The following is a 22,303-nucleotide window of genomic DNA, read 5'->3' on the forward strand; positions in this document are numbered from 1 at the left end:
AATCTTGGTTTCATCAGACCAGAGAATCTTGTTTCTCATAGTCTGTGAGTACTTTAGGTGCCTTTTGGCAAACTCCAAGCGGGCTGTCATACCTTCTACTGAGGAGTGGCTTCCGTCTGGCCACTACTAGAGGTCGACCGATTATGATTTTTCAACGCCGATACCGATTAATCGGACGATTATTTTTTAAAATGTTTTATTGTTAATTTTTTTTTTTTTTTTGTAATAATGACAATTACAACAATACTGAATGAACACTTATTTTAACTTAATATAATACATCAATAAAATCAATTTAGCCTCAAGTAAATAATGAAACATGTTCAATTTGGTTTAACCTCTCTGATCTCCCCATCCCGGATCCGGTATCGTGAATACAGACTCAAGCTCATTACCATAACGCAACGTTAACTATTCATGAAAATCGCAAATTAAATGAAATAAATATGCCATCTCTCAAGCTTAGCCTTTTGTAAACAACACTGTCATCTCAGAAACAATCATTTGTGTAAAAGTAGCTAGCTAGCGTAGCATTTAGCGTTAGCATTAGCGTTAGCATCCAGCATCCAGCACGCAACATTTCAACAAAAACATAAAAGCCTTAAAATAAAATCATTTACCTTTGAAGAACTTCGGATGTTTTCAATGAGGAGACTCTCAGTTAGATTGCAAATGCTCAGTTTTTTCCAAAAAGATTATTTGTGTATTAGAAATAGCTCCGTTTTGTACATCACATTTGGCTACAAAAAAACCCTGAAAATTCAGTCCTCAAAACGCGAACTTTTTTCAAAATTAACTCCATAATATCGACTGAAAACATGGCAAACATGGTTTAGAATCAATCCTCAAGGTGTTTTTCACATATCTCTTCGATGATATATCGTTCGTGGAAGCATGGTTTCTCCTCTCAATCAAATGGAAAAATACTTGCACCTGGCTTTGCGCACCAATTTCGACGCAGGACACCAGGCGGACACTTGGAAAATGTAGTCTCTTATGGTCAATCTTCCAATGATATGCCTACAAATACGTCACAATGCTGCCGACATCTTGGGGAAACGGCAGAAGGTCTAAGCTTATTCCTGTCGCATTCACAGCCATATAAGGAGACATTAGAAAACAGAGCTTCAGAAATTCTGCTCATTTCCTGTTTGACGTTTCATCTTGGTTTCGCCTGTAGAATGAGTTCTGGGGCACTTACAGACAATATCTTTGCAGATTCTGAAACTTCAGAGTGTTTTCTTTCAAAAACGGTCAAGAATATGCATAGTCGAGCATCTTTTTGTGACAAAATATCGCTTTTAAAACGGGAACGTTTTTTATCCAAAAATGAAATAGCGCCCCTAGAGATCCAACAGGTTAAATAATGTAAAAACAAAGTGTTGGAGAAGGAAGTAAAAGTGCAATATGTGCTCTGTAAGAAAGCTAACGTTTAAGTTCCTTGCTCAGAACATGAGAACATATGAAAGCTGGTGGTTCCTTTCAACATGAGTCTTCAATATTCCCAGGTAAGAAGTTTTAGGTTTTAGTTATTATAGGACTATTTCCCTCTATACCATTTGTATTTCATTAACCTTTGACTATTGGATGTTCTTATAGGCACTTTAGTATTGCCAGTGTAACAGTATAGCTTCCGTCCCTCTCCTCACTCCTCCCTGGGCTCGAACCAGCAACACAACGACAACAGCCACCATCGAAGCAGCGTTACCCATGCAGAGCAAGGGGAACAACTACTAGAAGGCTCAGAGCGAGTGACGTTTGAAACGCTATTACCGCGTGCTAACTAGCTAGCCATTTCACTTCGGTTACACCAGCCCTATCTCAGGAGTTGATAGGCTTGAAGTCATAAACAGCGCAATGCTTGACGCACAACGAAGAGCTGCTGGCAAAACGCACGAAAGTGCTGTTTGAATGAATGTTTACGCGCCTGCTTCTGCCTACCACCGCTCAGTCAGATACGTAGATACTTGTATGCGCAGTCAGATTATATGCAACGCAGGACACGCTAGATAATATCTAGTAATCTCATCAACCATGTGTAGTTAACTAGTGATTATGATTGGTTTTAGAAGATAAGTTGCTAGCTAGCATTAAACTTATCTTGGCTTACTGCATTCACGTAACAGTCTCCTTGTGGAGTGCAACGAGAGAGAGGCAGGTCGTTATTGCGTTGGACTAGTTAACTGCAAGGTTGCAAGATTGGGTCCCCCGAGTTGACAAGGTGAAAATCTGTCATTCTGCCCCTGAACAAGGCAGTTAACTCACCGTCCCTAGGCTGTCATTGAAAATAAGAATGTGTTCTTAACTGACTTGCCTAATTAAATAAAGGTATAAAAATAAAAAAAATCAGCAAATTGGCACCCAAAAATACAGATTTCCGATTGTTATGGAAACTTGAAATCGGCCCTAATTAATCGGCCATTCCGATTTAATCGGTTGACTACACTCTACCTTAAAGGCCTGATTGGTCGAGTGCTGCACAGAGAGTTGTCTTTCTGGAAGGTTCTCCCATCTCTACAGAGGAACTCTAGAGCTCTTTCAGAGTGACCATCGGGTTCTTGGTCAAGTCGCTGACCAAGGCCCTTCTCCTCCGATTGCTCAGTTTGATTACAGGCTCAAAATGGCCTGAAACAAAGAACTTTCTTCTGAAACTCATCAGTCTATTCTTGTTCTGAGAAATGAAGGCTATTCCATGTGAGAAATTGCCAAGAAGCTGAAGATCTTGTACAATGCTGTGTACTACTCTCTTCACAGAACAGCGCAAACTGGCTCTAACCAGAATAGAAAGAGGAGTGGGAGGCCCCGGTGCACAACTGAGCAAGAGGACAAGTACAAGTACCCGCAAAACACCAGTCTCAACATCAACAGTGAAGAGGCAACTTTGGGATGCTGACATTCTAGGCAGAGTAACAAAGAAAAAGCCATATCTCAGACTGGCCAATAAAATGAAAAGATTAAGATGGGCAAAAGAACACAGACACTGGACAGAGGAACTCTGCCTAGAAGGCCAGCATCCCGGAGTCGCCTCTTCACTGTTGACGTTGAGACTGGTGTTTTGCGGGTACTATTTAATGAAGCTGCCAGTTGAGGACTTGTGAGGCGTCTTTCTCAAACTAATGTACTTGTCCTCTTGCTCAGTTTTGCACCGGGGCCTCCCACTCTTTCTATTCTGGATGGATTAGCTATTCAACTTGGATTAGCGAACACAACGTGCCATTGGAACACAGGAGTAATGGTTGCTGATAATTAGCCTATGTAGAAGTTCCATAAAAAATGTGCAGTTTCCAGCTACGTTAGTCATTTACAACATTAACAATGTCTACACTGTATTTCTGATCAATTTTATTTTATTTTCATGGACAATTTTTTTTTTTTTTTTAAAACAAGGAAATGACTGTAGTCACTGTAGTGTACATAAAGCCGTAGTATCAATATATTTTCTGTCTTTACTTAAGCTTTAACTAGTGAAGTACAACATTGTATCAAATAAATCAACTGGATCCAGGAAAGCAGTCTCTAGCGAACTTGCAACATTGTATCAACTAGCCTATTCTTTTTTTAATGACATTTCCACTGGATATATGGGATAGAAATAAGAATAACATGATTAAGTTAGTAAGCATGCTATATACAGGGTCAGTTCCAGTACCATATTTACAAATTCTATGCTTACTCAGGCGCGCACGCTCCCTCAACATCAGGGCATAGGAACCAAACCCATGCTCGTTGCTCACATGGAGCACTCCAAACAAAAGACCATGAAAAAAGTTGTACATGATGGTTATGAAATAAACCAAAACTTGTTTCTTACAAGTAACGTTTCCACTTCGAGAATCAGAATGGTATTGACTGTAGGCTTAATTTTAGTAGGCTAATACAATGCATTGATGTAATCAAAGGATGGGGATTAACGGTACATTTACTACTGGTAACATATGTAATGGTGAATTGATAAAAATAAACAAACAGCAAACTTTTCACACAATTAATCAATGAATTGACAGGAGACAGCGGAGTGCATTCTGGGAGAGCTGAGTGCATCATTCTGGAGAGAGATGAACGCATAAGCTTGTTGTCTCAACATTAAAATTCTACTCAAGATACATATTTGAGATGCTTTTCACTGACAGCCGCATGAAAGACTTCCTTTAATGCCATTTCTCTCCTGTTCTACTGATTTTCATATCAACCTTCTATCGTTGTCCAGAAGCCGAAGGCCGTTATATTAACAACCCATCCTAGTTTCACCGTCTTTGTAAGTTTCTAATGGAGATTTTCATCTCTGTCATATACAGCTCGCATCTGCTGCAGTGTTTAGAATGGTGTTTAGAATGGTGTTTTCTCGCGAATTGCATTTTGGCAAATGTTTGACAATTACGTTTTATTGACTGCTTCATTACAGGAGTTGCATGGCGTGTTAAAATGAATGACCATAATGTTTGTGGTTTCTGTCATTCTGAGCACCTGGGGTGGATGCCGTAGTGGGACGCCCAATGCTCATGGGGCTGGTAAATTTAAAATCTTCCCGGTCAGGTTGTCCGGCGACAGTTTCCTAACAGATATCCTCCTCTGGTCGCTCTCAAAGCCACACTTTTTCTTTTCTAGAACATCCAATTTTGTTGTTTTCTAAGTCCACAATAATGCTTAAACCATAACAGGAGACCACTTTTGAGGTCTGGGGAAAAATGTAAGAAATTTTCATTTGTGAGTGTAGTTAGCCTTTAATTCAAGTGCACTTGCACCTAGCACTGTCTGATTAGTGTGTTTCTGTAGCGCACATTTGCAAACAAATACCCACTGGATTGATGCAGGTAATCATATCATTCTGGTAGGCATACGCTACTTTGTAGCTAGTTAAAATTTAATTGAGTAGGTTTTTGAGAAAGCCTTTCCATCTACCAGAGACGGTTATAGCCTGTCAAACCTGGATGTTTTACTTCATGTTATGAGACCTGTCTTAACTTGCTTCTAAGAAGCCAAGCCAAAATCTGACCATGGAAATATTTATAAACACTCCTGTTCTATAGGTTTTCAAGTCAACTTTATTTCATAGCCTTTTGATTATTTTTTTTACCCCTTTTTCAACCCAGTTTCGTGATATCCAATTGGTAGTTACAGTCTTGTCCCATCACTGCAACTCCTGTACGGACTCGGGAGAGGCGAAGGTCGAGAGCCGAGAGTCCTCCACAACCCAACCAAGCCACACTGCTTCTTGACACACTGCTCGCTTAACCCGGAAGACAGCCTCACCAATGTGTCGGAGGAAACACAGTACACCTGGCGACCGTGTCAGCGTGCGTTGCGACACGCTGACACGTTAAATAAAAAAATATATTCCTGTGTATAGCCTCCACTACACCACTGATGATTCTAGCCCCACACCAATCTCTCCTCTCAACAACTGTGTGTGAAGCCTGGCACGTTCTGCTTACCACTCACCACCACCAGCCAGTGATCCAGCTACACAGCCAAACAGATCCCTTATTCCACCTCTCCTCTTCTCCTCTATCAGTGTTGTAGAGCAGAGTGGGTACTTTGTAGCTGGCTGCTGTATCTCACTTTTAGCCCTAAGCCATGCTGCCAAACGAGAACCCTCCAGGGTCCCCATGCTGAGTTAATTAATTGTGTGTGTGCCCCTGTCCAGCAGCAGGTTGTCCTGCCTGAGCTAGGGTCAGCCACTGTGCCAGCAGAGAGAAAGCCCTGCCGTCAGCACAATGTAACACATCCAGGCAGGGACCATACCTTACCCTCTCCTCGCAGCAAAATAACAGGGAACCTACAGCCTTCCCTGGAGAAACGCTGCGCCTGCATAGTCACACACACTTTTTCCACTTATTCATCTTTGCTATGTGCTTGGAAGGCTACTATTATTCATGATGAGCAGATAGCTAGGTGCTAATTGAGCAGGAATTAAATCCCCCACAGTGGAAGGCAGTGTGGATGGGTGGAGAAACGCTATAGGGGGTCAGGGGGTGTATGTTCAGCTGTTGCTATGTTTCCTCCTGCCTCCAGTCAATTGAAATCTGCTCTGCCAGAACAGAAGCTCATGGTCATGAATCTCACTTCATAGTCAGAAAAGAGACCATGGTTCTTGTTGAGTCACTGTGTTGTAGAGGCTCTTTGTGTGTGTGTCCTCACCTTAGTAGACCCTCTGCTGTCAATCGCTCCAGGCCCAGTCTGGGAGGTGACTCTGGCGAGGGGGTTGAATTGGAGGTATGGCTATTGCCTCAGCTCTTTACTGCAGACATGGCCAGAATGAGTGAGCACACCGGAGAGATCTTTATTCATCTTGATCGGGCACACTCTCCTTGGTGGCAGTGTCAGATCAGTCTTATCTCCCCCTCCCTCCCCTGTGTCAGCCTCTCCATCTCTTTTGAAGTGAACTGTTAAACAAACCCTGGCTGTCCCCTCAGGACACTCTGGCCTTCATTAAACTAAAGGTATCTATTGTCTACTTGCTTACGCCAGCTTGTTTTTAATAAGACCGCCTCAGAAGTTTCCACTTTATTCTTTGTACAGTAAAGTGTCATTGTCTGTTTTGGGGCCTGAGAGGTGGCTTTTCATGTAGCCCAATACATTGTTACAGTACCTGTACAAAGGGTGATTCAGCCTACAGCAAGAGCAAGAGATCCATAGCAATTCAGCACAGTGAAAACAACAATCCATTTGTAGAGGTGTCTCATTATTGGTGTGAATGTTGGTTCAGTGCCACTGGCTGACTCTGGTCACTGATCGGGGAGTGCAGTGGAGTTTCTGTTTCTGGCCCATCTGTAACATTTTTTTCTTCTCTCACTTTATTGCAGATCCCTATAAAACTCTGAGTGAAGATGGCATTCTTTAAAAACAACTTCTGGGTGAGTCTATTTGATGTACCATTATGTTCCATGAGGATCATTGGCAGCTCAACATGGAAAGGTGAAAACAGACAGTCAGATTGCATTATGCCGATTTGTTTTGGGGGCCATTATACATGAACACTCTAGACCCTTTTACTGCTAATTTCTATGCAGATTGCAGAAGCTAGTAAAAACACAAACACTCACAGACTGGATGTGACACTGACAGTAGAAATCATGGGCCTATCCTTCAGATAATGCTGTACAACTCTTCTGTAGATGAAGGACACCAATGCATGTAGGTTGACTGGCCAATTCTGTCCGTTCCCTGATTCACACATGAGTCATGATGCCTTACTTTCAGAGTTAATATTCTGTGAATGATACTGAACCACCACCATACAGCACATCATGTTGCATTCTACCAATCTGTCTCCTGAGTTATCTATCTGAATCATAGAGCGGAGGCTGACTAGTCTCCTTGGTGATGGTGGGAGTAGGGGCACAGGGTTCATTCCTGACACACAGATGAACACAGATCACATCTTTACAATGCCTGGAAAAGGAACCAACAGGAACCACATCAATATGTTCTAGCAGTCCTATAACCTGTGCAATAACGGTACATAATAAGCATGACAGCAATGTAACCCTGACTGTAGCCCCACTAGTCTGATAGGAGAGACCGGAAAAGACATTAGTCAGCTGCTCCTAGGGGGACTATGCCTGTGTACTGCTCTCCTCTGCACACCTGGCTGAGCTATTTCAGGTGTGTCCTAGTTCTAGTACACGACCACTACCCCCTGACCGTGAAAGGGGAAGGATATTTTGGGAAGGATGCTGTGGCAGAAAGTAACAATTGAGTCAGAGGAAACTATACCAGCCATCCATTTGAATTAAATTCAAGGAAATTAGATTCCTATCCTTTATGGAATTCAAAGGTTTTTATAGGATGCAACATTTTGAGACTCTAAAGTTGTTTGTATTGTTTCGTTGTTGAGGGATATCTTATTATGAAAGTATGTGCTTGTTTGTCTATGTACATGAAGCCTCTCTCTGTGGTGGATCCCCTCTGTCCTCATTTTGTGGAGTTGTTGTGTTACTGACTGTGACGGAGGCAGCGTTGAGTGTGTTGTTGTGAGGAGCAGAGTGTGCCGGATTGTCTTGTCTGTTCTGCCTGCCTGCTGGCTGACCAGCATCAAGTCATGTGATCCTGGCTGCCTTTGTGTGGCTGCAGGCAGCAGGGCCTCCATGCCTATGGAGGGGAGTGGAGACCTCCATTGTGTGGAACAAAGGTTGGTCAAAGGTGCTTCCCTCCAACTCAAACCAGGAGGGATGCAACTCTCTCTGATAGTCGAACACCATTCTGTGTCTACAGGCGGCACTGTGTGACTTCCATATTTTCCATCTACATAATGATGTTGGCTTCTCTTCCTAGTCTTAATTAGTCAACAGAGGGAAGGATGAGAAATTGCCATCTGTTATGATTAGGTGCATTCTTAATGAAGTCCTCACTCCAAGTCCTTGGGAGTAAAATGACTCCTTCCTTTCAGATGAAAGAAGGGTGAGTACAGTTTGGGTGTAATGCTCCGTTCAGTGTTTTCATCCCACCTGTTTTGAGCCCCACCTGTTTGGCATTAATACGTGTCACATATGAGTTTGCAAACGATGTAAAAAACAACAACATTTGAGTTAATAAAGCTGCGTACAAACATGGTCTCTTTGCTTTCTTGAGTAAGTCAGCTCCGAAATGCAGGTGTTTCAGCCTAGCTCAGTGCTTTCTGTGGTGGAGGGGCAGCCAGAGGAAAATACAGAGCGTAGGGGTTAGGAATCTTCTCTAGTTGCGCTGTGATTGGCTCAGTGTTCTGTCACTCATGGGGACACTACATCATTGCAAAATCTACAGGGAGAGCTTGTAAGTTCAAGCCCCTTGGGTGCTGCCATAGATTTACATTAGAAGTGCCCATCCAAGAAAGCTCCAGGTCATTGGCCACAGATAAAATTATGTCAAATCACATATCTACTGTAGCTTTGATTGGACTGATCATGTCAACATCATACTTTCAAAATCGTAGCTTTCCTCTAGACAAGCAGTCATGAATCACGTGGACAATCTACTGGCAAACCCTTGTCATATGAAGAGAAATTGTAGATAAAATGTATCGGTGCTCATCGCCATTGGACATAAACATTACACAACAAGTTGGAAATTGCATATTCAACAATGAGTGGTTTGGAATCCGTGGCTAACTGCAAGTTGCAAAGCAATGGGGGGGGAGGGGGGGGCGGGCGAGCGAGTTCCGACTGGGGAAAAATACATTTTGAACGGTCATCCAACTTGGAATTCCAAGTCTGGAACTCTGGCCTCTTTCTAGAGCTCCGACCTGAAGATCACTGACGTCATGATTCAACCTTGTTTTTTTTCCAGAATTCCCCAAGAAGGGCCGCAATACCACCTTCCTGTTCAAGTGAGCACAGCATAACTGAGTCCAAAAATGTATTGTATACTGCTGCATAAATGATGTAATATGCCAGGGAGATATGTATACTGTAGCTAAGAAAGTAATACTAAGTGTATGTTGTGTAGTAAGCTGTTTGTAGCCCATGTGCCTCACCCTAATAATTTGGTCCCTTTCTCCCTCATAACGTAGCCTACTGTTCTGACTTGGTGGTGCACATGTAGCCTATAGCCTGTTTTAGACAATATTTGATGATGACGACATTTCTAAGAGCTTTTATTGTCTGCTTATATGCCCCCTTATTTATCCTACGGTTCTGACTTGGTGAACAGGGAGAATACTGTAAGAACGGCCCATGTTCGGAATTCTGTCGCTGTACATTTCAAAAGTGCTGAACAAATCATTATATTGACTACGTCCGTCTTCGCTCTCTCATTGTCTTAATCGATATTAGATTGCCTGTTATCCGCTCATCGTTCCCTTATGCCATAGTTTGTACATCTCAATTGTCAGTAGAAACCACATTTTGTTTAAGCAAGTCAGCCATTTTAGCTATGTTTTTTTTTTAAAGGCAGTAAATGAGGCTGAATGAACTGTTCCGTTGCCGGACAAGGCTCCACTGATGGCCACGTGTATCGGTGGTAGGGATTCACTCCATGGTGCTGAAAAGAAAGCTCTGCTGTTGGGACAACTTTATGTAGGCCCAACAGTTTGGCCACCGATTTATGTATTGTTTGTGTTGTGTAATTGCTTTACTGGCATGCATTAAAAAAAAAAATGCCATCTTGCACAACCAAGATTTACATGCTAAAATCGCCACTGATCCCAATATAGACATGTTAATGTCCCTGATATCCAATTCCCCTTTGAAATTGCTGAATGGGTGCTCTCGCATTGAACACCATGAATGCTTTAATTTCTCCTTTTTTACTGAAGAACGGTCCATTCAGTCTGTTGCTCCAGAGTCTAGACCCACTAATGCACTACCATTAGGAATTCTAGCAGGACTTTGTGTTGGATGAATCATCCATGTCTTTTTATATAGTTCTCTGCTAGGTCTCATCAAGGCACACTGTCTGTCTGTTCCAGGAAATGGGCCCTGCTCTCCTAGGTGAATTATACCCAACCAATCATTAATCAGCAGAATGAACCCAGTGTTGCCTCTGCTCTTCCCTTGTCAATTTGTGCCTGGCTGTGTCTCTGGGACTCACTGGGCTCTAAGGTCCAGAGCAGACGAATGTAAACCCAGTGGCTGAGACGGATGGGCAGGAATGTTACCAGAGGTCTCTCTCTCTGTCTCTGTCTCTCTCTGGAACTGTTCTTTGCTCTGCTAAATTAGATTAATGGCAGCAGGATAGTGGATTACTGTACCGCTACATAGAGACATTTCAGGGAATTTGCCTTCAGGTTCCTGAGGCCAGATGCAAGTGTTCTGGTGATGGTAATAGAAGCATGAGCGTGGACTGCGGTGTGTTTGGGTGTGTGTGCATTGTGCTCAGTCTCTGTCATGGGTTAGTCCTAAACTCAGGATCTCACATGTACCGCTGGGCTCCATTCCCTCACCTGCGGCCCAATGGGGCACTGAAGCCATTAATCAGTGAGGCAACAGGGACAGGGACCGGTGCTGTGACCTGATCTCAGCATAAAGTGATGTCCAGAGTAGTTCTACACAGGGATACTGCTGGTCTCTCCCAGGCGCTATGTACCAGGTATCAACTAGTGTAGGTGATGGGTTGTTTTGGGGACTCAGTGAGGCAGTCCTTTAGATGCGGAAGTGGTGTGCTGAGATACTAGGGGTGCTGCTGACACTCTTCCGTGGGATTGCCCGTAAGCACAAAACCTCAATGAGTCAGCTAGACGGTCTCTTTCCACGGATACTAACCTGGGTCTATCCAACTATGTTATCATTGTCATACCATATAGGCCTACTATGTCATGTCATACCACATATATTCTATATTTTATTCTGCTGACCAGTGAGAGAGGGACAGACTTTCTGTTCTGTTACTGTGTGCCAGGTTTCACATGTACCCCCCCCTGCATCACAGCACAAGAATGTCCTCCGACACCGGATCCCCTCACTAAGACACTGCTACTCGCTGCTACTCTGGCCACAGAACCTGCTGCCCATAGTGCAGCGGTACACTGGTGTTCAACCACAACTCTTGTAACTGGCCAAGGAGGTAACCACACTTACCTAATTAAGCCGGACACGCTCTAGCAGGGGGATCCAGACACGGCTTGCCTTCCAGCACACCGTTTAAAGGAGCATCCCAGGCCTCGTTTGTACAGTAATTATTTTTGTTCATGCCTGAGGGGGAAAGCCAAGGATACTTCTAATTTGAATCAAGTGAGAGTCGTTAGCTGGCCGCGCTGCACAGTACAAAGATGAAATGGGGCAGCAAGTCTTGATTGGCTAACTGCAGTGGGCAGGGAGGGAGGGAGAGAGGGGAGGCTGCTGGATGTGGGAGCACCGCTCGCTGGGTGAGAGTTTAGAGTGTTCTGGAAGGAGTGAGTGAGCAGACCCCCTCCCCCAAACCAAACCTCCCAAGGGGCACCCTGCTCCTCAGGAGAAACAGATGGGTCCGGTGATGTGTTAAACAACGACTGTAGTTAATACCTGTAAAACAAGAACCTGGGCATTACCTGACTGGACTGACAGACGATGCTGCTCTGTGTTGCATGGAGTACTAATGAATCTCAGCCATGGTGAGAAAGTTGAGTTGTCTGGGTGCCTCCACACAGACCACATTGTCATTGTAATGAGCTCTCTCTTGCATGAGCAAAACTTTCTTAGGGGAGCTGCATAAATCAGACTGAAAAATAACTGTCAATGACTGCTGGTCATGGTGTGGAATATGAAACAGGTCTGTGTGATGAATGATCTCAGATGGAACATGATGGGTTTAGCTATAATTAATCATTCTAGTCATGGATTTAACTCTTAGGACTTTTTTGGATTATACATTTATTTTAGGGTGCGATACTGACACACCTCGAAACATACATACACAAACAAACACATCTGTCACATTAATGAAAGAGCTCACTGTGTCTGTTACCTGAGGAACATGCCACTTCGATACAGCTACGACTTTGTCGTACCAGGTTAGGAGAATTAGGTTAGAAAAAGGGTTAGGGTTAGCGAAAATGCTCTCCTAACCTGCTTCAAAAAATCACTTGTATTGTGTTTTTAGGGAGTCCCGATTTTAGCCAGTCGTTATTTCTCCTTTCAGGAAACAACGGCATTATAGGAGTTGTTCATAAAGCCTAGACACCATATTAAATGTACCTCTTGTTTTCATTAGCTGATAAAATAATGTTCATACTAATTTCTAAAGCACAAATGTGTCCATAATTATCAGCTTCGATTGAGACCAGAAATGGGAATTAGGCCTGACTCTTTAGATTAGGCTATTGTGTTTTTGTGAAATAAGCCTTTGTCTAGCTGACTAAGGCCTTGGTGTGTCTTTAGCTCCTTTCACAGAGAAGTTATTTGGCAGTTGGACTGACTTGAACAGTAGTAGCTTTATTGTTTGTTTGGGGTTCCTTTTCTGAAAATCACCTGTCACTCATCCTTACATTCACTGCATGGATGACTGCTTGGGACCTGGTGATTGAATATCATTGTTGCTTTGTTTTCAACTTTAATTTGGCTATTTGCTAATATGTTTTAATGATCACCAATGCCTTATGATAATACTGTAGGCAATGTTTTAGATTGTGTGTGGCATTCACAATGGGGATACAGCACCTAGTCAGAGAGGTTAGCATAGTGAAGGGAACTATATACCTGCTTTGTGTTTAGGGCTGAGCAGGGCAGGTCACCTTCCTCTGGGTGCAGATGGGAGAGAGGGATGGACAAAGACTATGGCATAATTTAACTTCCATAGAGAAGGAAAGGTATTGGAGAGTCACATGTGAATTAAAATCTCTGCATTAACTGGTGTACTGCATGCAGTGGTGGAAAAAGTACCCGATACCTTAATAGAAGGTTACTCAAGTAACAGTAAAATACTACTTGAGTAAAAGTCTAAATGTATTTATTTGTAAATATACTTTGGTATTAAAAGTAAATGTAATTGCTAAAATATACTTAAGTACCAAAAGTAAAAGTATAAATAATTTCAAATTCCAAACCACATCACATTTTGGAGTTATACCTCCTATTTTTCACGCCTCTGACATGCGGTAATGATAAATACTAGTGTAACAGCCCACCGTTTTCTTGACATTTTTTATAAATTATTGTCACAGGCTCATATTTTACCGGTACCGTGTACCTCCACTATTTATTTTGCTGGGACGGCGTACCAGACCGTACCGCCTTACTTTTAACCCTGGATTTGAATCCAAATCCTTTGACCCCTACTGAGGCCATCAGCCCATCACCACTCTCCTGCCTGAGTAGACCCACGTCTCAAAGCAACGATTGTGTTTGTCTGTGTGTCTGTAACTGTGGTGTCTGTAACTGTGGTGTCTGTAACTGTGGTGTCTGTAACTGTGGTGTTGTGGTGTCTGTAACTGTGGTGTTGTGGTGTCTGTAACTGTGGTGTTGTGGTGTCTGTAACTGTGGTGTCTGTAACTGTGGTTTTGTGGTGTTTGTGTGTGTGGTGTCTGTAACTGTGGTGTTGGCCTACTCCTAGCTTCTCTCTGGGAACCTTGGCATTCCAGCCATTCCCCTGCTACTAAAAGCGTGTCCCTCTCTAGCAGGGTATTTGAGTGTTGAGGTGCAGCCGCCTGCCTGTCAGGACAGCCTACACAACGGCCCCGCTGTTGACATCAAAGTGGGGGCTTCAAGGAACAGGCTATTTTTAACGCTGCCTCTGTTAACTCTGCTGTTATGTGAAAACTCTTTTTTTTTTTTTTTGTATTGTCTGTAGGAAGGGAATCCTGATTTAAACTTCTAGTTCACATTGCCTCCCTGTGCCAGTCTTGATGAAATCTGCACAAGGCTGCTAAGGTGCAGGAAGACAAAAGGAGAAAGCTCTGCACACTTTGGGTCAATGCAAATTCTGATTTAATGCTATAGAACAATAGATCTGAAATTTGCATGGACCCTGTGGAAAGACTACTTCGGCCAATGAAAATGACTTTCTGAAGAACAACTCGGCTTGCAGTCGGCCTGTCTATGAAAAATGTATTTCTGTTTCCTTAAACCAGTGTCATGATTGCTTGTGGTTCCCCACTGAGCGAAACAAGAAGACAGCCACAGTATTAAAGGTCATGGAAGAAAACAACATGAGTTGTGTTTATGTCATCACCAGCTCCCAGGCATACTTCTGTTGGAGAGATAAAGGCATGTCTGTTTTCTCCAACCCTGTGTCAACCTTGGTTCTGGTTGCTTAACAACAAGAGAAACATCCACAGTATTTTAAAGGTCATGATGAAAGAAAACAGTATTTGTTTTGTTTGTGTTCATTTGTGTTCAATGCTACTATGCTCCAAGGGTCCTCAATGAATAAGTAACAGAAGTGTTGAGTGAATTTAAATAAGAAAAACATGTATTTCCTGAGGTCATAGGTTTGTCTGCCATCGCCTGCTATTTGTCACATCTTTCATGTTGAGGAATCTATAAATCCCTTAGAGATGCAGTACAATCTAATTCTGTGGCTCATCAAGGTGTTGTCTGTGCTTTTTGCAGGGGGAGAAGAATGCAGGTTTTGACATGTTGTACCACAACATGAAGCATGGCCAGATTGCTACCAAGGAGCTGGCAGAGTTTGTCCGTGAGAGGTGAGGTGTTGTTTGGACTGGGATGTTCCCAGAGAGGTGGTACATGAGTAACGTGGGAGTGATGTTTCTTAATCAGTTTGGTTTTCAACTCATCCATCCATTTGAAAGTCATTTTTCTAAACGCTCATAAATGTTTTGAAGTTTGCCTTTTTAAAAAGACTGATTCCAATACTGGCTACAGGGCCTTGTCGCTTCCTTTCATAGTCATGTCTTAGTGCAGAGGAACGGCTCCATCAGTCTCCCCTGCCTTCTAATCCACATAACTGGGCTGCATTTGAACTCAGGCCAGCACATGGGAGTGTTAAGAGAGACACACACACACTCTCACGCAATACAAGACACTGCTCTCAAGACAAGGAGCTCCCTGTCTTACTATACAAATATACACACACACTTGCAGTAGCTGTGTTTTTTTCTGTTATCTGGGCACTCAGCTCCGGTAACATGTCAATCTGAATAATCCTCCTGGATTGTTTTCCCAGAAGTCACCTGTCTTTATTCAGTCTGTTAATGAGTCAATTAGCTGGAAGTTGAACACTCATTGTAGTATTTAAGCCTTGCCTTACAGGGCTTTTCTCCCCAGAGGGGAAGACAACAACCTGCACTGTCAGACCAATGTCATAGTCTTGACTTTTATTCATAAGATCCGAACCACTGCACATTCCCCACAGAAGGGAGGAAATTCATTTATCTACTTGGAGAGAACAAAGTGTCAGTCAGGAAATTAAACAAGACATTGCAGGGAAGATCTCCCTCATGACAGACAGACCAACCCATTGAGCTGATTGATTCCCCACGCTCAGTGCAGAGGAGCTCTTTCTCAATCTGGATGTTCTATGCATCTAAAAGTTGAATGTCATGTATTCTAACCCTTTGTAGGGCCTAGCTACCCCTCTTCAAGGTGTACTTGTTCTCCATAAAGAGCTGTGTCTGTTGCCGGAGGCCTGTGAAACTGCACTGATTGGTTTGTTTATTACATTGCTCTTTCCTTGTGAGAGTGAGAGTGGGTTGTTACCCCCCAGATATACTGATCTACTTTCTTCTCCGTGGGTGCTACAGATGGGTATTAAAGTTGTATGTTCCTCCTGCAGAAATGAGGCCATTTTATTATTTACATTTGGGTCAGGGCAACATTTACAGAGTATTGAAGCTAAATATTTATTTTTCCTTTGCCTGGTTGTTTATGCCTTTAGGTTTGTGCTTTATTCTGCTCTGTACATGATAATATGACATTATGCTAGTAAGATATGCAGTTGTTTTGTGTGAGCCGGAAGGGGACGAGTTTAGATTTATCTGTAGTTGGATGCAGGATTTCCAATGCTGAGACTGCATAGACCATCACTCTGCCTGGTTTGTTACTTACCAGCCACGGGCTCTTCAGGAATATATTGATCAATCTGTGGTTCTCAGGGCTGCCATCGAGGAGACCTACTCCAAGTCCATGAGCAAACTGGCCAAAATGGCAAGCAATGGAAGCCCACTAGGGTGAGTATATTAGAAAACTCTTGACATCAACATCTCAGTTTAAAATGAAATCAACTGTTTCATATGCTGGCAGGGTGCCTAGAGGATTTACAGGAGTTTGTCTGTATGGTTTGATTCTCTTGGCCAGGGTCTATGGTTTACTGGGTCGTAGCAGGCCGAGGTCTATGGTTTACTGGGTCGTAGCAGGCCGGGGTCTATGGTTTACCGGGTCGTAGCAGGCCGGGGTCTATGGTTTACCGGGTCGTAGCAGGCCGGGGTCTATGGTTTACCGGGTCGTAGCAGGCCGGGGTCTATGGTTTACCGGGTCGTAGCAGGCCGGGGTCTATGGTTTACCGGGTCGTAGCAGGCCGGGGTCTATGGTTTACCGGGTCGTAGCAGGCCGGGGTCTATGGTTTACCGGGTCGTAGCAGGCCGGGATCTATGGTTTACTGGGTCGTAGCAGGCCGGGGTCTATGGTTTACCGGGTCGTAGCAGGCCGGGGTCTATGGTTTACCGGGTCGTAGCAGGCCAGGGTCTATGGTTTACCGGGTCGTAGCAGGCCGGGGTCTATGGTTTACCGGGTCGTAGCAGGCCGGGATCTATGGTTTACTGGGTCGTAGCAGGCCGGGGTCTATGGTTTACCGGGTCGTAGCAGGCCGGGGTCTGTGGTTTACCCGGATCGTAGCAGGCCCGGGGTCTGTGGTTTACCCGGATCGTAGCAGGCCCGGGGTCTGTGGTTTACCCGGATCGTAGCAGGCCCGGGGTCTGTGGTTTACCCGGATCGTAGCAGGCCCGGGGTCTGTGGTTTACCCGGATCGTAGCAGGCCCGGGGTCTGTGGTTTACCCGGGTCGTAGCAGGCCCGGGGTCTGTGGTTTACCCGGGTCGTAGCAGGCCCGGGGTCTGTGGTTTACCCGGGTCGTAGCAGGCCCGGGGTCTGTGGTTTACCCGGGTCGTAGCAGGCCCGGGTCTGTGGTTTACCCGGGTCGTAGCAGGCCCGGGTCTGTGGTTTACCCGGGTCGTGGCAGGCCCGGGGTCTGTGGTTTACCCGGGTCGTGGCAGGCCGGGGTCTGTGGTTTACCCGGGTCGTGGCAGGCCGGGGTCTGTGGTTTACCCGGGTCGTGGCAGGCCGGGGTCTGTGGTTTACCCGGGTCGTGGCAGGCCGGGGTCTGTGGTTTACCCGGGTCGTGGCAGGCCGGGGTCTGTGGTTTACCCGGGTCGTGGCAGGCCGGGGTCTGTGGTTTACCCGGGTCGTGGCAGGCCGGGGTCTGTGGTTTGTTTAACTCTAGAAATGCACCATAAAGATTGAACTTTAATGTCATATTACCGTTCAAACAAAATGTATGAAATCGCATCTGTTAATGTATGTGATTATTAGATTAAAAAAAACACGATGTTGGTGTTAGGACCTTGTACTGTAGGTGACATATTGCTCTATGTCTCACAGGACGTTTGCTCCTATGTGGGACTTGTTCCGGGTGTCATCAGACAAGCTGGCCCTCTGCCACCTGGAGCTGATGCGTAAGATGAATGACCTCATCCGGGACATCAACAAGTATGGTGACGAGCAGGTCAAAGTTCACCGCAAGGTAACACTTCTCACCATATCTTTCTATGATCACGACCCCTCTATCCCCCACATCATTCACTATATTATATTATATTATAAACTGGGTGGTTTGAGCCCTGAATGCTGATTGGCTGAAAGCCATGGTATATCAGACCGTATATAACGGGTATGAGAGAACATAAAAAAAATTATGTTGGTAACCAGTTTATAATAGCAGTAAGGCGCCTCTGGGGTTTGTGATATATGGCCAATATACCACGGCTAAGGGCTGTATCCAGGCACTCCACGTTGTGCATAAGAACTGCCCTTAGCTGTAGTATATTGGCCCTATACCACACCCCCTCAGGCATTATGGCTTAAATATATAATGAACATTTTAATAATATGTGCATGGTGTGTTTCTCACAGACCAAGGAGGAGCAGGTGGGGACCCTGGACGCTGTTCAGGCCGTCCAGGTGCAGAGTGGTCACCTCCAGAAGTTCAGGGAGGGATACCACGCTAAGTGTATTGAGCTGGACCGACTGAGGAAAGAGGGAGCTCCCCAGAAAGAACTGGAGAAGGTCTGTCACTAGGCATCAATGAACACATTCCGTATAATACAGTATAGCTGTATAAACTGTTATATGAGCACAGGGTGCCTTACGTTAATGAGTAGTTGCTGAAAGTACACTGACTAAGATAGACAGTTGAACAAGGTTGTGATTATTATAGCAGATCATATGTTCTCAATGATGACTCACCAGGATGAATAAAGGTTCCAGTAATGGCTGGAGGAAGTCTATAATCATCCCCTCTCTCTCACTAGGAGGAAGTTTATAATCATCCCCTCTCTCTCACTAGGAGGAAGTCTATAATCATCCCCTCTCTCTCTCACTAGGAGGAAGTCTATAATCATCCCCTCTCTCTCTCACTAGGAGGAAGTCTATAATCATCCCCTCTCTCTCTCACTAGGAGGAAGTCTATAATCATCCCCTCTCTCTCTCACTAGGAGGAAGTCTATAATCATCCCCTCTCTCTCACACTAGGAGGAAGTCTATAATCATCCCCTCTCTCTCACTATGAGGAAGTCTATAATCATCCCCTCTCTCTCACTAGGAGGAAGTCTATAATCATCTCTCTCACTAGGAGGAAGTCTATAATCATCTCTCTCACTAGGAGGAAGTCTATAATCATCCCATCTCTCTCACTAGGAGGAAGTCTATAATCATCCCCTCTCTCTCACTAGGAGGAAGTCTATAATCCTCCCCTCTCTCTCACTAGGAGGAAGTCTAGAATCCTCCCCTCTCTCTCACTAGGAGGAAGTCTAGAATCCTCCCCTCTCTCTCACTAGGAGGAAGTCTATAATCCTCCCCTCTCTCTCACTAGGATGAAGTCTATAATCCTCCCCTCTCTCACTAGGAGGAAGTCTATAATCCTCCCCTCTCTCTCACTAGGAGGAAGTCTATAATCATCCCCTCTCTCTCACTAGGAGGAAGTCTATAATCATCCCCTCTCTCTCACTAGGAGGAAGTCTATAATCATCCCCTCTCTCTCACTAGGAGGAAGTCTATAATCATCCCCTCTCTCTCACTAGGAGGAAGTCTATAATCATCCCCTCTCTCTCACTAGGATGAAGTCTATAATCCTCCCCTCTCTCACTAGGAGGAAGTCTATAATCCTCCCCTCTCTCTCACTAGGAGGAAGTCTATAATCATCCCCTCTCTCTCACTAGGAGGAAGTCTATAATCATCCCCTCTCTCTCACTAGGAGGAAGTCTATAATCATCCCCTCTCTCTCACTAGGAGGAAGTCTATAATCATCCCCTCTCTCTCACTAGGAGGAAGTCTATAATCATCCCCTCTCTCTCACTAGGAGGAAGTCTATAATCCTCCCCTCTCTCTCACTAGGAGGAAGTCTATAATCCTCCCCTCTCTCTCACTAGGAGGAAGTCTATAATCCTCCCCTCTCTCTCACTAGGAGGAAGTCTAGAATCCTCCCCTCTCTCTCACTAGGAGGAAGTCTAGAATCCTCCCCTCTCTCTCTCACTAGGAGGCAGTCTACAATCCTCCCCTCTCTCTCACTAGGAGGAAGTCTACAATCCTCCCCTCTCTCTCACTAGGAGGAAGTCTATAATCATCCCCTCTCTCTCACTAGGAGGAAGTCTATAATCCTCCCCTCTCTCTCACTAGGAGGAAGTCTATAATCATCCCCTCTCTCTCACTAGGAGGAAGTCTATAATCATCCCCTCTCTCACTAGGAGGAAGTCTATAATCCTCCCCTCTCTCTCTCTCACTAGGAGGAAGTCTACAATCCTCCCCCTCACTAGGAGGAAGTCTACAATCCTCCCCCTCACTAGGAGGAAGTCTACAATCCTCCCCCTCACTAGGAGGAAGTCTATAATCCTCCCCTCTCTCTCACTAGGCGGAGATGAAGTCTAAGAAATCTGCAGAGTCGTTTGCCGTGTGTATAGAGAAGTATAACCGCGTGGGAGGAGACTTCGAGCAGAAGATGAGCGAATCAGCCCAGGTCAGTCGGTCCACTGGGCCTGGGGCGGGTTACTTAGACACACTCAATCCTGGGGTTCCCTTAAGTTAACAAACCGTTTTTGTTCACAATGAACACGTCTCCATGGCTACCTGCACAGTTTCCAAGGAAACCCTCAACAAATCCAATGAACGGTGCTATATTTGGTTTTTAAATTATGACTGGAATCCTGGTGACCAATTACCTGTTAATAGCTAATGGGAGATCTGTCCCTGATAATGAGTGAGGAGGAGAGAGCTCGGGGGATTTCATGAAGACTACAGCCCAGAGCATGATGGGTGAAATGACCTGTTCTTTCAAGCTATTACTCTAGCCCACATGCAGTGTTGTGATTAGTACCTGGTTATTACCTTGGATGGGACCTCTATTATACTCCACTGCTCTGGTCTGTACCTGGTTCTCTTCCTGTACAGTTGCCTCTGGTCTTTGACTTTGGGTTCTTTTGGTTTATTTCTTACCACTTAACTGCACTTTGCGGTAGTTTGCGCCAGTGTTTTGTCGGTATTTTGAGTAGCATTTTGTTGTGCTTTGGGGTATTTTGAGTAGCATTTTGTTGTGCTTTGCGGTAGTTTGCGCCAGTGTTTTGTCGGTATTTTGAGTAGCATTTTGTTGTGCTTTGGGGTATTTTGAGTAGCATTTTGTTGTGCTTTGCGGTAGTTTGCGCCAGTGTTTTGTGGGTATTTTGAGTAGTGTTTTGTTGTGCTTTGCGGTAGTTTGCGCCAGTCTTTTGTGGGTGGTTTGAGTAGCATTTTGTTGTGCTTTGCGGTAGTTTGCGCCAGTGTTTTGTGGGTATTTTGAGTAGCATTTTGTTGTGCTTTGGGGTATTTTTAATAGCATTTTGTTGTGCTTTGCGGTAGTTTGCGCCAGTGTTTTGTGGGTATTTTGAGTAGTGTTTTGTTGTGCTTTGCGGTAGTTTGCGCCAGTCTTTTGTGGGTGGTTTGAGTAGCATTTTGTTGTGCTTTGCGGTAGTTTGCGCCAGTGTTTTGTGGGTATTTTGAGTAGCATTTTGTTGTGCTTTGCGGTAGTTTGCGCCAGTGTTTTGTGGGTATTTTGAGTAGCATTTTGTTGTGCTTTGGGGTATTTTTAATAGCATTTTGTTGTGCTTTGCGGTAGTTTGCGCCAGTGTTTTGTGGGTATTTTGAGTAGTGTTTTGTTGTGCTTTGCGGTAGTTTGCGCCAGTCTTTTGTGGGTGGTTTGAGTAGCATTTTGTTGTGCTTTGCGGTAGTTTTGTGCCAGTGTTTTGTGGGTATTTTGAGTAGAATTTTGTTGTATTTTGAGTAGCATTTTGTTGTGCTTTGGGGTAGCTTGAGTAGTATCTTGTTGTGCTTTGGGGTATTTTGAGTAGCATTTTGTTGTGCTTTGCGGCAGTGTTTTGTGGGTATTTTGAGTAGAATTTTGTTGTGCTTTGGGGTAGCTTGAGTAGCATTTTGTTGTGCTTTGGGGTAGTTTGCTGTAATTAGGACCCATCTTGGTTTCTGAACACTTTTGTGTTCCTGTCCTCTGTACAGAAGTTCCAGGACATCGAGGAGGCACACCTGAGGCAGATGAAACAGCTAATCAAAGGATACTCCCACTCCATAGAGGACACCCATGTCCAGGTGGGACAGGTAGGTCACCCAGACACTGACCCAGGCCAGGAGAGCCTGTCTGGGAGGGATTTAACTGACCTCTTTGAGGGGTTGTCTCCTTCTAAACTCAAACTGAACCACAGTCAAA

General features: G+C 44.4%; 1 protein-coding gene across 1 annotated transcript in view; it reads left to right on the plus strand.

The window, feature by feature from the left end:
* Positions 1-22,303, plus strand: part of LOC139406577 (F-BAR domain only protein 1-like) — a 45,509-nt gene that overhangs the window by 10,031 nt on the left and 13,175 nt on the right. Inside the window, exons 2-8 of the mRNA XM_071149312.1 lie at positions 6,804-6,854; positions 14,940-15,031; positions 16,442-16,516; positions 17,941-18,082; positions 18,472-18,624; positions 20,465-20,569; positions 22,096-22,194. Of these exons, the coding sequence (XP_071005413.1) occupies positions 6,828-6,854; positions 14,940-15,031; positions 16,442-16,516; positions 17,941-18,082; positions 18,472-18,624; positions 20,465-20,569; positions 22,096-22,194 (693 nt within the window). The 5' untranslated portion in view covers positions 6,804-6,827. The remainder of the gene's footprint in view (positions 1-6,803; positions 6,855-14,939; positions 15,032-16,441; positions 16,517-17,940; positions 18,083-18,471; positions 18,625-20,464; positions 20,570-22,095; positions 22,195-22,303) is intronic.

This window comes from Oncorhynchus clarkii, chromosome 4 (assembly GCF_045791955.1).
Source record: "Oncorhynchus clarkii lewisi isolate Uvic-CL-2024 chromosome 4, UVic_Ocla_1.0, whole genome shotgun sequence".
In the NCBI taxonomy this organism is placed as follows: Eukaryota; Metazoa; Chordata; class Actinopteri; order Salmoniformes; family Salmonidae; genus Oncorhynchus; species Oncorhynchus clarkii.